At 37.7% G+C, this 15,819-nt stretch overlaps 1 protein-coding gene across 2 annotated transcripts in view; it reads right to left on the bottom strand.

Moving 5' to 3' along the window:
* Positions 1-1,299: 1,299 nt before the first annotated feature.
* The window catches only part of GABRB2 (gamma-aminobutyric acid type A receptor subunit beta2), a gene marked incomplete at its 3' end in the record, with an annotated part of 167,484 nt that continues 152,964 nt past the window's right edge, over positions 1,300-15,819 (bottom strand). Inside the window, exons 9-10 of one of the 2 annotated variants that reach the window (XM_082006405.1) lie at positions 5,213-5,263; positions 1,300-1,647 (exon numbers count right to left, since the gene is read on the bottom strand). In XM_082006405.1, coding sequence (XP_081862531.1) covers positions 1,300-1,647; positions 5,213-5,263 — 399 coding nt within the window. The remainder of the gene's footprint in view (positions 1,648-5,212; positions 5,264-15,819) is intronic. The other variant, XM_082006406.1, reaches the window with a different exon arrangement.

The following is a 15,819-nucleotide window of genomic DNA, read 5'->3' as shown; positions in this document are numbered from 1 at the left end:
TAAAACTCCTTAAGTGATGGCAGCCAAATTTTTCCCTTTAAAGCAGTGCATTAAGGAAAACAAAAAATAGAATGGTATTGCCTAATATGTACTGAGAAAGTGCCCTGTCAGTATTTTTTGTACTAAGTACGTATGTTTGGATCTTCACTGCTGAAAGAGGTATGATACCTTGAATCGAACTGGATGTAAGGTGTTCAGCATAACAACAAGGGCAAGCATAACTCTGGAAAGATTGCAAACTTGGAAGAAATGACACAATACATGAGTATTTCAGACTAAGGAATGTACCGTAACTGACAACGTTCATTTGCACATTCTGTGTGTATACACACACACACTCATATACACACACACTCTTTTATGTATATGTAGCTATCCCTCTCCTTGGCTCTGTATTTTATAATTGCTCTCTAGCTCTCCCTACCCTAGAAAGGCAGTGCACCATTGGTTTCCTTCAGCCACCTAGAGAATTAGTATTTGGCCAACCAATTTTGGCACTTTGGACAGATATTTCCTTTCCCCAACAGCAGCATACCTACCTGTTCAGAGCTGATGCATTTTTATACCGTTGCTACATTCCTCTACTGATCACAACTACAGTCACTGGGATTTTGAGCATATGTTCTCTCCTTAAAATCCAAACAAAACTAGTGCTATTTGCTTCTGCTTCTGTGCAAACACCCAACCCTAATATTATCAGTCAAAGGTTTTGTTCTTTCAATAAATAACAGGAAATACCTGAATATGGTTGGGAAACCTCTGACCATCATCATCTTGGAAAGATGATAGGCACTACTTGTTTTCAAGTTTACACATTTAAAAGGTAAAGTGTATATGTTTCATAAGCATGATAACAATGAAGTACACTCTCTTAAGTGTCGATGCGTGTCTCAGATATGCAGTTTCCCTGGGAATGGTATGTACTGCTGTTGAAACTAGAACTTGTTTCTCAAATGCCACTCTCTAATCTCTATCACTAAACTCAAATGGTCATTAAGAAGAAAAAAAAGAGAGAGTGAGGGACAATGAGATAGAAGTGATTGTCAAAATCCAATTTGCCTTCACACTCAAAATGCACTTAAATTTTGATCATGAGATACGTCCATACTGCAAGTTAACATATTTATGATTTAGCAGATACAACCAAAACATTATAAAAACAGACCATAGAGTGGGCCAGCAACTAAGGTGTTTTAAAATAACTTTTTGTCCTGAATAGAATTTTTCTAAGTCCCACTTTTGGCTGTACAACTGATTTGAAGAGAAATCCAGTTCTTGCTTCCTGTGTGGCTTTGCTTCTTAGTTCACATAGTAAAGCCAATAGACAATATTGAAGAAAGAAAAAACAACAGGGAAGAATATGCGCGACCATCGATCTATGGCATTTACATCAGTCAAGTCAGGAATGGTAATTTTCAGTTGAGATGCACGTCTCCGTAGCCTACTTTTCTTCTGTGCCACGTGTCGCTCCAGGGCGTTGCGACCAAAGCTGTGTCTGGGTAAGCCAGCTTTCCGGTACTGGATGCTTGAAGTGTCATAGGCCAGCATAGTGCTTCTAGGGTCCCCAAGCCCCATCACAGCCTCAGAGGCAGCCATCTCATTTTTAATTTCAAGTGTGCTCAACAAAATGTTTTCATGTGGGTCCATCTGTAAAAAACAAGAAAGCAGATTTAACAGGAGAGGAAGGAAGCCCAATCAGTTGCAAACTGAAGCCATGCTGACAAGGGCTAGATCTTACATTACTAATTCACTGGATGTAAGCCTGTTTAAAAGACTTTAAGCATAGCCGTAACTGTATTTATTGTCTTTTTTTGGTGAACTCTAGGAGCAATAAGGCCAGTATAGTACAATAGAATAAATGGTATTTCCCTAGACCCCATGGTTCAGTGAGCAGAAGCAATACCTGGAAATGCAGGACATGCTCAGCTCCTGAAAGTGGGATTCTGCCAATCGGTAGGACATGTGGGGCAAACATTGAACTTTTCATGGTTTTTGGAGGGAAATCAAATGGGAAAGTCTCTCCCTTGTTTTCGTTTTGCTTCTTTCAAATGAAACCTTCTGACAAAAACTTCAGGTATTCATAAGGTCTCTCTGCCTCTGCAAAACAAGGCCCAGGGCACTGCACAACAGAATGCAAATTTTCAGCCCCTATAATCCAAACAGGACTGCTGGTTACTCGGGGAAAGGCACTGACAAAGTCTAACTATACCTATGTGGAAACCCCATTCCCCAGTGCTAATGAATTTCATGCTGTGGAGACCTGAACACTGGAGTAGCAGAGATCTGCAATTCAGAGCAAGGAAAAACATGTAGAGTGTAATCACATCAAATGTACATTGAACGGTTGTTTCAATGGGTAGTTCTAGCTACTATATATATTTTCAAAGACAGCTCAGTGAAAAAAATACTAATGCAATGTTGTAAAAAAACCCTTAGACAATTAAGAGGATTTTAAAGATGAGGAACTAAATTCCACTCTTAGGCAATCTGGAGTAGATCTGAAGTATGGTAGGAGAACTCCTAAATAATCCATTTAGAGAAAAGAAATATAAGGTTATTTAGGAAGTCCTAATTCTCCTCATCCTTCCATCTAAATATATATTTTGAATTGTGTGATTAGAGAGTATAATTAAATAAAAATACTTTAAAAGCAATAACAGCTAATGAACAGCTAATTAAGTACACTGACTTAGTGACGGTAGTGCAGATATACTCCAGGCCAAATAAGAGACGAAACCGTCCCAGAGCTCCTTTAAGAATAACTCATCCGCATTATTCATTTATAATGTACATAATATATGCTATGAAAGTGCACAAACTATGACTTTTGTGGATTTCTAAACAATAATATGTCATTAGTCTATTCTGTAATATTTAGAAGCCAGCAGTCAGCAGCAGGTACCTTGCTGCGCTACCCAATATAGCACTGTATTTGCCATTATTAAAAAAAAAAACTATGTAATATTTCGCATGGCATGGTGAGAGAACTGGATTGAAAACAGCTGCTTTTTAATAGCACCCACTGCACAGTATTATGAACTGGGAAGCTGGATATTCACAAAAGTACTTTGGGCCTATTGAAATACTGCCATTTGAGTGATTACATCTGTTCAAGTGATGCATAAAAACTGGCATCGCTGAGATGCTGGATTTGCCCCCTCTCTATTTTTTTCCCCATCTATGTGAGTTTGCACCCCTCTAGTTCCATTATATTTTAGTTTTAGATTAAATGTAATGACTTAGTGTGAAGCAGCCAAAATCATCTATTTTTGCTTACTTGCCATCAAAGCCATATGTAATCTCTGAGTTTTCTAGTGTGCTAGGGAAATTAATCCTTTTTGAGAAGCACTGGAAAAATGGGAAAGTTGAGCTGGAACTCAAGAAAAATTCCTTTAAGTACCCTGCAGCATGATATTGAGCATGGTGAGGAAACAGTGTGTTCTAGTCAGGAAGGCCATCAAATCAGTTCTCATCTGCATTAGACAAAACTAAGGCAAAAAGAGTATTCTGCATTGTAACAAAAGCAGGCATATGCAAAAGGTTTCAAATAGATCTATGAAACTTCTCAAGAGAGCTTTCAAATGTTTTCTTGTAACGAGCACAGTTATTTAGAAAATTCTGATGTGATTTTTGGGGTAAGACAAAATTAGCTGTCATTTTTGTCATAAGATCTCTGACAAATAATATCCTGAAAGTAAAAGCAATTAGAGGCACTCGGCATTCGCTGATCCTGAGAATATCTAAAAAAAAATAGGGGAAGTATCTTACAAGAGGGATGCAAAGCCATTTGGAAACTACATTTTCTATAGTTTCACATAGCCTTAAGAAAAGAATAGAAATTTTAGGGACATCAGGGGAAGTTTGACATAACATCCATTAATGCAGTGGTTCACCCAGAGCCTGGGTTATTTTCACCTCAACGTTGTGCATTCTAAGATACTATCTTTGGAAAGATTATAGTGCAAACAAATTTGTTCACATCTTAAATCTTCTTAGGATTAATCTACTTTAAGCATTTTATCCTTTTGATCTGCAATGATATTAGAAATTTGAGCATGCTTTACGCACTCGTATACTTTCTATGCAAGACAAATGCAAGAAAATTTATTTAGTCTGCTAGAGCTAGATAGAGACATGTTTTAGCAACGTGATATCACTCCTTCAGTTAACTTTTTGCTCCGATTCTTTTGTCACTTCTGTTCTCATTTCAGTAAATTTCTTAACACAGCAAACTGCTGCAGATATATGGTAATCTTAGCAGTAGTTAGTAAGATTAGCGATGCCGGGCAGAGACAACATTTAGCAATATTCTAAACTATATTCTAGGGCGAAGTGTTGTCTTCTGCACATATCACACTGAAATCAATTTGGAGCACAGCAGTTTTCAATATTCCAAGATCTTTTCAGAAGAAATAATGCAAAATACAGTAAAAATTAGTGATGGGCGAACCTTCAAGTGTTAAATAGCCAGGTAAGCACCACAAAGTTCAGGTGCTTCTCAAACACTCATTTGACTCTCCTGTACCTGGACCAGTAGATTGACCATAACAAGAACTGCATTTTTCATGGTATTTTGAATTCCCAATCTGAAGAACTCCCAAAGTTCCAATCCAGAAGTACAATGAATGTGAAAATAAAAGAAACAAAGAAATAAACACCACCACCAACAACCCAGAAAGAAATTAAATTAACTTTTCAACCTTTGACAAAAGGTTCCTTGTTAGATTAGGGAGAGCTGGGAGTGTTACTTCCACCAAGCAGGTTCGCCCAACTCTAAATAAAACATGCGTTTTTAACTAAGTGAAGCCTGAGAGAGCATGATAATGAATTACTTTCATTGTACACAGCACCGCCCGTTCAAAAGGATCCCAAAGCGCTTTACAAACTTTAGAAAGAAGAACTACTTCACTTCCCAGGGAAGCGCAATCACCTCTGAGGCTACATGTGGTGACTGACAGTGCAGAACAATACGTTATATTTTAGTCGAGGAAATGGAGAATGCTGTAGCCAATTGAAACTATGGGGTGGGTGAGTGGTGGTGGGGAATGTTAGGTAAGCAGAACAGTTACACGAATTGGTATTTGGCCAGATGCTTGGGGTTGAGATGACCACGCTATAAAAAAGTGCCATGGGATCTTTAATGACCGTAAGTGGTCAGGACCTGAATTTTAAGTCTCTGAGGATAAAAACATTAGAAAACAATGAAAGATACCTTTGTTGAATACATTTCTGGACAATGATATGTGCCAATTATTCTTCTGTCCTGTAAGTTAATAAAATCAAGACCAGTTTCCTTAGAGATAAGGCAGCTATTATCTTTCATTTAAAATTAAAGCACTCTAGGGTAATAATAGGACAACTAATTAAAAGATACAGGGACCTCTAAGCCAACAATTAGCATAAGTATATTCTGGCTTCAGAGGTGCTATTACTGCCTTGCCCTGCTCCTCAAGGTAACATAACTTTGTGATGTAAATGTATTTTTTCCAACTGGTCACTTGACCAAGGAAGATATGATGATATGAAAACAATTGTTAAAATTATTCTGGGGGAAAAGTAAGTGTAAAAGTGGTTTCAAAAGGAGGTGGAAGAAGGTTAAAAAGATCTCTCGGTGCTGAAGGATTGTTCAACCATAGAACTAGACTCTTTATGGTGAACAGGAGAGTTCAAACTTAATGGAGAAATTCCCAGGGATAAGGAAGGGAGGGAGGATGTGAAGATGAAGAAAAAGCAGCAGCAAGTATCATGGAAATAAAAAGTGAAAGCAGAATTGGAGGAGGAATGATCAGAGCTCAGCAACCATGCAAGAGGGTAGGTTTTTCATAAATCAATCTTAAAGGTGGATGACAAAACATATGGTGCAAATGATATTCACTTATAGGTCCAGGCCAACTGGAAGACTGACTCTGGAGCCTTGAAACAGGCCATGACCTTTTGGATGGCTTCAAACAAAGGGAATACAGAGGAAAGAGTAGAAATGTTACCATTATATATTCTTCCTGCTACCTAGAAACTCCAAAATGATGGCTTTCTCGAGGAATTCCTCTTACACTAATATATTAGCAACTGTAAAATACAAGTAAATTACAACTCACACACACATACATACACACACACACACGTATGTACATTAGAAATCCTCCAAGGATGACCAGATCTTTGAAACTACTAACATCTAGTAAACCAGCATATTGGTGATTATGCTCTACTGTTATGCCAAACACAGCTTTATAAATAGGAGGTAAATTTATATTGATTAATTGAAAAGATATAATAGTGATGCATTTACTTCCTCATATGCTGTTCATTTTCACCTATAACCTTTTATTACAGGCAGGTACTGATGGCTCATTCTATGGCAGAATGGCTCAGAAGCCATGGATAAAATAGACAATAGGGCTGGAATTTCTGATGGAAAAACCCCAACCAAACAGTCATAAATTAAAAAAAAAGATATCCTTTTGTTAAGTACGCCTGCCACTAGCCAAAAGCGAAATATGGTGAGCTAAACCAAGAAGGGAGAAGTACCCAGTCTGTTACAAAGATTAACACGTGAGATTAGGTCTTAGCATTTATAGGCCCTGTGAACTGACAGTCCTAAGAACTAAAGACAGAGATAAAGACCCCTTTCGCAATGAAGACCAACATGACATGCCCGGACATGTAATTTAATCTGTTAGAGATAAAGACTTTAGTATTATCTATAGCACAGTTTCCCACCTCTTACAGCTCAGCTTTGCATGGAAAACCAGTAACGTCCTATTCCCGACTAGTCACAGTAGCTCTGGCAAGATAAGGTGTGTACGAAGTGCTCTTTACATGGAATAGGGATCTTCCACCTCATCAGCAAGGTTCGACTTATCGATTAGGAGCCACTGATCTCTGGGGAGCGCACTGACTACACAAGGGACTGTGTGGAAGATAGATAGTCCTGTATAAGCTGCTGCTAGGTTCACTCTGGAGGAAAAAAGGATTAATGATTTTCAAATGGCACGTGCTTAAAGCTATACAGACATTTTTAGCATGATAAGCGAGTCTGCTGAGATAAAGCTATATGAACTCATAAAGCACAAATGCCTAATATTTCAAAACATCCATATGTGAAACGTTGTCCTTAAGAACATAACAAACACTGCATTTCCATTATCTGTCCAAAATTGAATTTATTGCCAGCATTGCAGAAACCATGTTAGCATGCGTTGGCTCAGACTGCGTTACACCTAAGATTTGAGTCAGGCTGTAAAGCATGCAGTTAGAGGACAATTAAAAAAAAGTTTGACTTATAATTTCAGGTTACTTTGTTTGGTTTCAGGTCATAAAATATAGAGAAATTCTGCAAATTCAATCAGGATTTTCTTAAGGTCCTTGAGATTTTTAAAGCCTAAAAATCTAAGCAAAAAACCAAGAGACCTGTAAGAATGAAAAAAAGAGAAAGTGAGAGAAAATGCAAGATCTGGACACAGAGCTTTAACACCGTTCTAACTACTTGTAGTTCAATTTCTAGGCATCCGGTTTTATCCTCTAATATATGCAATATCTTGATCATTATCATTAGTAACACATTAATGACTTAGTCGTAAGTATTGTGGGATACTGAAGAAATGGTTGAAAACATGGTTTCTTCTGGCATCCATTATTTACACACAAGATTCCATACTTAAGACATTGTAGAAAAAACACCCACATAAAATGAAAGAGGCTAAAGTAGCTTTGGCTTTGTGACATTTGAATAAAAATGAAATATGAACTTGTTCAAACTGCTGCACGGAATCTAATGTTTTAAACCAAAAGCCAACAAGTGAAATAGGCAAAATCAGGAGTGCTGTTTGAATTATGGCACAGAATAGGAAAAAAAAATAATGGTGTCCTTTACTGGTGTCCTTCCTCAGCTCGACCCTTACACCAACATCTTCTAAAATATCGCAGAAACATCCCTGGGGTTTTGGGGGTAAAGGGGGATAAATCATCTTAGCCAACCAAGAAAGAAAAATAGAGAGCACACTGTGATTCTGTAGAAAAACATCTTCCTCCATTTCACTTTTGGCTAACAAAATTCAGTGCAATGCAATGTCCAGCAAAGTGGAAGGAACAAATTATGTAAGTAAGGCCTTGAGGTTGTACATGTAAATTCCATCCTAGTGCAGTAAATACAGTTGACCATAAAGAGTAAACAGCTAACTGATTCAGGAAATGAGCTTGTAACTTTACTTAAGCAGATACATTAATTTAATGGGACTTAAATAAATATTAGGGTTAGTCATGTTTTCAAGTGATCTCCTGTGAATGCATAAGCACATAAGGAGGAAACAATTTTCTTTTTTTTAATCCTGCAAGGCCACATCACAATGGTGGAGCTAAATATTAGTTAAGGGGAATCCTAGTTGGGAAATCTTCAAATCTGAATAAGCTTCACATTGATGATATTTAAAGGCAGTTGCCCTCCTTTTTAGAAATTTTGCGTAGAGATTTATTTTTTCCTCCAGGAGACTGGAAAATCATAACCCAGATCAAAACAATTCTTTGTAAGTGATTCTGTCTTAAAAATTGAAACCTTCCATGAAACAAGAAACCTCTTATATATTAAAGATAAGCGTTAAAAACTTTTCTAGGAAAAAAGTTAAAAAATTAAAAATTAATCTACCTGAACTTCCTGAAAGCATTTATTTTTACAAGGCAAATTTTGTAAGGGAAAAAAAAATCAAGCTCTGACTGAAAATAAACATAAAGGAAGCAATGTAAGTAGAACTGGAATTTTTGAAATTTCAGTTACGATTTTCAGCGACATTTTTTACTACCGAGACATTTATGAGGAAGCAAAGGCAGGTGATTTAGACTGTAAGTCTTCTGGGGTACCAGTTAACAGCAACTCTAAATCCTACCGTTTCGCCAAGAAACAAGGTGTTAGGTAGCCAGGTGCTTACTGATACTGCTCTGATGAAGTATTTGTTACTTATTTGTTACAACAACATCCCATTTACACGTGTACATTGAATTCTCTTGGAGATAATATAAATGAATAATACATTGGTAAGAACCTACATCCCAGAAGGAGTTGTCTTCCATCTGTGATAAGTAAGACCAAAATGACATCAAACTTCCATTATGCCCATAAGCTAAGTCTCCTATTATCTTGTCTTGCAAAATATACTTTAACAGATATACCTAGCACCAAAAATCTACCACAGAAACACAGAAAAATTGCTTATATAAGAAAGCTTCATGAAAGATGAAAAATGCATGGAACATTTGATTATTATTGTAACTGGCAAAATTTCTAAGATATAATTTGCATATAGTTATGGTTTTGATATATGAACTAGACAGTAAAAATAAGGCTGATAAAGTCACTCCTCTAGAACAGATTTCTGTAAAATACATTGATGTTATTTTTCTTGTTTGAAGTCAAATACAAGCGGCAAAGCACTATACAGCATATACTTGTCACAAGAGTGGGCGGACTGTATAGAAGTCTACCAGCGTTTCAGCCATCTGACCATGATATACTCACTTGTTAGCAGATTTAGGCTCATGATTTTGGGGAAAACCAACAACATAATTCTTGGGCTCAGCCCACAGATTTACATGGCCAGATACTTTTCCTACCCAAAACTGACATAGCTTGAAAATATAAATCCTCAGAATTCCATCTAGCAAACTGTAAGCTAAAATCTTCCATTTCTGAAGACCTTCATTTCCAGTTACCTGAAGGAACTTGTGAATACTCAAAGAATACATGGACAGAAAGTGGCCCAAACAAAACATTCCATGAAAATAAATACTCATGTTGATTCAGGCTGTGTGACCTTTTCTGTTGCATCCCTTAGGCCAGCCCAAAAGCGTTAAGTTTCTAGCAAGTATAGGACCAGAAAGTTGAGTTCCTTTTGAGGACATGAGCAAGGACAGGTATGCAGGGCTTTTTGTACATAGTTTTAAGATGCATTAAGTTTAGGGAGAAGGCTCAACAAGTTTTTTGGATGGGGAAGAAAACTAAATTCCAGTCTCTCACACTGCTAAAAAGAGGAAGGGAGACATAAGAATAAAGGAGATTTAGTCTCCTAGGTTTTAATATAATCTTACATCATTCTAGAGGAATTCTTAAAACTAGGATCGAAGGAGTAAGATATATTAATATATATAGACATATATGTCTGTATATAGTCACACACACATTTTAAATTTAGGCATAATCCTACCGACCTCCTAGCCTTTTTCCTAAGTTATGTGAGAAACTAACTCCTGGTGTCTATCTTTCACCATATGCAGAATTCTGAGAAAGCAGCTACTATCCAAAAGAATTTACTAAGTGAATTAACCAGTCAACTTAGGTCTTCATAGCCCAGCATGACCGTTCCATTAAATTTAACATACATGTATGCAATACACACCCTAACACCTTTTTTAAAAAAAAATATAAAAAAGTATACAGTTTGTACATTTCTACACGGATGCCCAGTTCATATGCTACATTAGTAATATTTTGTTATGAATACTGCTAGATATGTTATTTCTAGGTTGTTTGGGCTATTCTGCACATTAACCTTGCTCTATCTTTGTGCAAGACTAGCAGTCTCCATGGCATGCTGCAGGGTGACTGCACCACGTCTCTCCCAGAAATTGGAATGTTTCCCCTGTTGGGGGGGGGGGGGAGGTGGAATTTGAGGAAAAAATATTTCTCAAATATTGGGGAAAGACTCCTTAGAATGTGCTCTAATACAGCAATTTTGGGTTATTTAATAGTGTTGAAAGTATTAACTTGCTTCAGTCTAGGTCATCTTGCAGACTAAAGAGCAAACAACAACAAAGGTAAAGCATCGTAATTAATGGTGGGCAAAAACTATAAGAGAGGGATCTGAAATATGTATCCGCCTTTCTACCAGTTTGGGATACTATCATTCTGATTATGTAAATACTGCTGATATGAATTTTGGATCCCCTGAAATTGATTTCCCCTAAATTAGCTATAACAATACATTGCTATCCGCAAAAAGAAACCGAACAGACGATCGTTTTAGACACTATATATAAAGCAAAGGGGTTGACAAACAGTCATCTTCTACATTATAATAACATTTTTGCCACTTAATGCCACCCTAGTGTACACAATCCAGTGATCTCAAGATTCATGAGCACAACTAGGTTACATCCCTTAGCACATAACATTTACAGTTACAACCGATTTTTTGGACAGAAATTGGCTGACTCATGGCCATTCAATTAAACCCTGGCAGTCTTTAGAGCTGATCTGCTTTGGGAAATCAATTCACCATATTCACTAGCTAGATACACTCTCTGGAGTGCAGCTACACACATCTCTTCTATTCCACTGCATATCATTTGTCTTGTTGGTGCCTTATTTCCCCACAATCTGAAATTGTTATATCAGCTGCATGAATGAATTCTTTTTTGCAACCAAAAGTGTATTTAATTCAGGGTCACTGGTGGATAGTGCATTTGTAGATGCACTACAAAAGCAAAAGGGATATCGTGCTTTAAACAAATGGAGTGTACATGCACCGTTCTTACATTAATTAAACATGGCATTCAAAGGAGCATGGCTGCAGAAAGAAAAACTCATGCAGCTGACTTGACCTTTATTCAGATGTCATGTGGAATACTGCTATGGATCATAGAAATAAATCACCTTCTGACTGCTTCTGCAAAGTGCTGCAGGCTAAAACTGGAACTTCTTCCAATTTCACCCTTATCAAACCTCAGGTTTCAACAAAACACAAAGAGGCTGGCTTGAGCCCTCTGCGCACTGTTGATTGTTTCATATGCAAGTTGTTCCTTAACGATGCATGAATGTGAATTTAGGAGAAAGGCTGAGCTTTTATGCCTACTTTTATTACGTGTCCTTCAACAAACTTCTGTGCAAGGAATACCTCCTGACCCTGGATGAAGAATCAGTCCTCGTGCAGTTTTACCCGTACTGCAACCAAAAGGAAAACTCTCCTTGGAGGGGAAATGCTTTCGCTGAAATCTGCGCAGTGGCAGCATTAGCTCCAGCGATACAGAGCAGTGAGGATTTGAGATTTTAGACTGAAATTTTAAGAGCTTTATGTTGCCTTAGTGTTTTAATACCCTGTTCAGTTTATTAACAGTCTGTGCATGTAGCCATTTTAAAATTCCCCTTTTTTCCAAAAGCTTTTACAGTCATCGTCTTACTCATGTTTTATACTAGACGTGCCTCTACTGCACAGGGTATAAGGCACAGTTCGATGTAACAAACACTGTCTGGTTTTAGGTACCTTTGCAGTAATTCCTCCTCACTAGAGGTGCATTTATATCATTTCTTCAGATAGAAATGAACAAATATTGCTGTGAACTGAAAACGCCTGAGGCAAGTCAGCAGTAAATCAGAGGGGAAATAAAGGCGTTAGCCAAGCCTAAGCTAATCAGCATTGCTTTGGAGCAAGGTGTATTATCGCAGGCCTGCAGCCCCGTTAATGTGTCTTTACACCTTAGTCTGAAAATTGAGGAGAGCGACCCTGTCTGCAGCTCACTGAAAGCTCTCGCTCACTGAAAGTCGCCGAAAGGCCAGTGGATGTATCGATGGATTCACATCGTCTCAGGTCAACACAACTCCTTCATCTCATTCCACCCCTCTTTTTCAAAAGAGGCATCTATGGATATGACAGTGAAAAAAATGCACAGGCTCTTCCACTTATTCACTACTAGTAAACTGGTGAAAAGAAGTTCGGAAGCTGTCATGGGAAACGGCAAAGCAACACCTGAGCTGACCCTGTGCCACTCCAAAGCGAGTGTGCCACTGTAACGGCTGCGTTGTTGGCACAATGAAACAGAAAGTACTCAGTCTTCGTGTTCGAACAGCACACATACGTGAGCCAGTGAATCTGAAAACGGGCACCAGGAGGAGGAGGATGCTGTGGGAGCCCCATTTCCTTGCTAGGCCAGAAACTCCACCCTCAGCCTGCCCAGTTGCATAGGTGAAATAATTAGGTGCAATCACCTGTGAAACAGGTAGTTGCATGGTCTTGTTTGTTTTAAAACTCTGATAATGCAGTGGAGTCCTCTAAAAATGAAAGATCTGAGGAGAACTAGTCAACTTTTCTGGTTAAACATGGTCAGACTCTTTTCCTTACTCAAAAGATGTTGGGGAAAAACTCAGTAGCTGAGGGAACTTGCGGGGGCAGAAAGGTACCATGTTAAGTGCAGCTAAGGGCAGGTTAAGCTTCTACTTGTTTCCTTGACATCTTATCTCCTTTAGCAGCTATGGGTTAATTTGGATATAACAACAGTGGGTCACGAGGGCAATGAATTGCAAAGATACCTATATTTTTTTAAACCTTCTTAGCTTGCTAAGCCTGACATTCATTCTTCAACAGATCATTTCTATTGTGATTCAAATCTATTAATATGCTGTTTAATCTCATTATCATATTAAAGTTCTGTGTTCTCTACTCGGTACCCACATTTCTGATAGAAAAATGTCATTAGCCTGACAATTTGTCTTGTTTGTGACTTGGCACCGTGTAACAGCAACGCACTGTAACTGTCAGGCGTTCTGACTGAATACCTTACGTAATACAAAGACTACTGAGTAAAGAATTAGTCATTGTTTTAAAAATAAACTCAGTATATTTAAAAAAAGTCTTCGTGTTGAGAAAACAACCTTATCTAAACACGCAGAGGTTAGCAATGTCAGTTCACATTTATTTAAAAAGACTGAATAAATCTGTATAAACAGTTTCATGAAGTGTTGCATAATATCCTGACATTTCTCCCCTCTTTTCCAGAGGGAAATTGCTTTTTATTAATGCTCACAATAACAATAGTATGATTGCAAAATTAGAGGTAGAGTTTTATGTATGTGACTTATCATGTACTTCAGGTATATAGCCTGTACACTTACAGCACCTCCGTGCTTTAAGCTAGGTTGGAAACATCTAGGCTTCAATTATTACTGCAACTGTATACATTCTAAAACCACATTCAGTAATATATTTGCATTATGGAAAACATAATGCAACTTCTGTGAAGTGGCAAATCACTTTGAAAGAATATAACAAACATGTTTTATATAAGAAATGTTAATTTGCAGTAGTTAACCATTCTAAAGCTATATGATCTAACTATAAAGAAAAAAACCCAAAACTTGGAAGTAATTTAAATACTACCTGAACAACACACATGTAAGAATTAGAAAGACAGGACTAGAAATGGAAGGCAAGATGCACCAAATCATTATATGCTAATGCCTCTACAAGGTTTCATATCTGGGTTGAAAAAATGCAAGTATCACATCCTGTTTCTAGCTAACATCCTGGTAAGAAAACCATACTGATGTCTAAGAAAAGACTGACGAGGTGCTCCATCAGGAGATGGATCTGGAGCCCTTCTTTTAACAACGGCTTTTATGTAGGAACTGATAGCAATACTGACAGCAAGTATCACCTCTGTTGCCTGACACACTTCCAGTCCCTGCTGCTTTGGAAGAGGATGGCATGCAGCTGCTTTTCCATTATAATCACCCCTTGTCAAATGTATAGCTGGTGAGATGCAAGCAGCACTTCTTTACAGAGGAAGAAGAGTCAGCCTTTCGTTCAGCCAATACATTTACCATGGTCTTTACAGTGACAGATATGGTTTCCATTAAATTACCACATAGCAGCAACGGAGGTTTTCTGATCTATCCAGAATAACAAATACACAGATATCATTGATGTTGAAAAGCATTTTCACCTTACTTACACCTCCAGAGAAGTCAATTAATGTATGCAGTAGTCTGGATCAAATAAGTTAGACGAGCAGCTGTGGAAAAAAAGCAATGAATCCAAAAGACGTAACTACAGCATAAGCAGCAGCTTGACTGGGAATTTAGTAACACAGGAAAATATACTGAAAATACAGAGCTTGGGAGGTGATCAGACTGCAAATCCTGAACAACACAAAGACTAGAAGATGCATCAGACACACCTGTGATCAGCATCAGCAAGCCACAGTTCCAAGATGGAAACATCCAAGGTAAAATTATTGGATGCAAAAATGTAACAGAAAATTTAAAAATTAATCAAAACCACCTTGGCTACTGTATTCTGGAAGAAATCATAGGGAATAACTCAGTATTGAGAGAGCACCAAGCAGCTCATTATTTGAACTGTGATAACAGAAATTAAGTATATTAAAATGGCTGGGGGTCTACATCAGAAATTATTCACAGTTGTACCAGGTTCTACACTGAGATCCTGGTTAGGCTAATTATTTCCTTGAAGACAAAGCCAGGCTTCATAAAGGAGAAACCTTGAAGAGTTGTATCACAGTAGCTTGTTTCCCTCACCCAGCCCCCTTCTATCCCAAAAGGAAAGAGAAACCAAAATTACAATTAGAAGAAAAAAGGTGGAGGCTTCTAGACCAAATCCTTCCAGACCATTTTTATGTAATTACAGAATGAACAGATGAAAGTTATGATTTCAGTAAATCCTTTGACATATTATCTTAAAATTGAAGAGTTGATATGTCCCAGGTATATGTACAATTACCCATAGGAAGTCAGTCAGCTGAAAGTTATTGTGAAGCCAGAGGTTAGAATTTGGCCCTATTTTTTAACGTATCTATTAATCATCTGGAAGAAGCACAGACAATATATTAGATTAGTGCCCTGGGCCTAGAGAAAAGATAGCATGAAGTGTGCCTACAAAGGATCAAGAGGATGCTGATGATTGTCAACATTCCCATTTAAAACAGAAAAGTCCACAGAATAAAATTGCATAACAATGGGTTAGAGTGTATTAGGTCTTCAAGCAGAAATACAACACTCCCAGTTTACCTATCCTTATATATACGCTTGCAGTACTATGC

Source organism: Phaethon aethereus, assembly GCF_964289735.1.
Source record: "Phaethon aethereus genome assembly, chromosome: 14".
Taxonomy (NCBI): Eukaryota; Metazoa; Chordata; class Aves; order Phaethontiformes; family Phaethontidae; genus Phaethon; species Phaethon aethereus.
The sequence above is the reverse complement of the archived record's forward strand: the minus strand, read 5'-3'. Positions and strand labels throughout refer to the sequence as shown.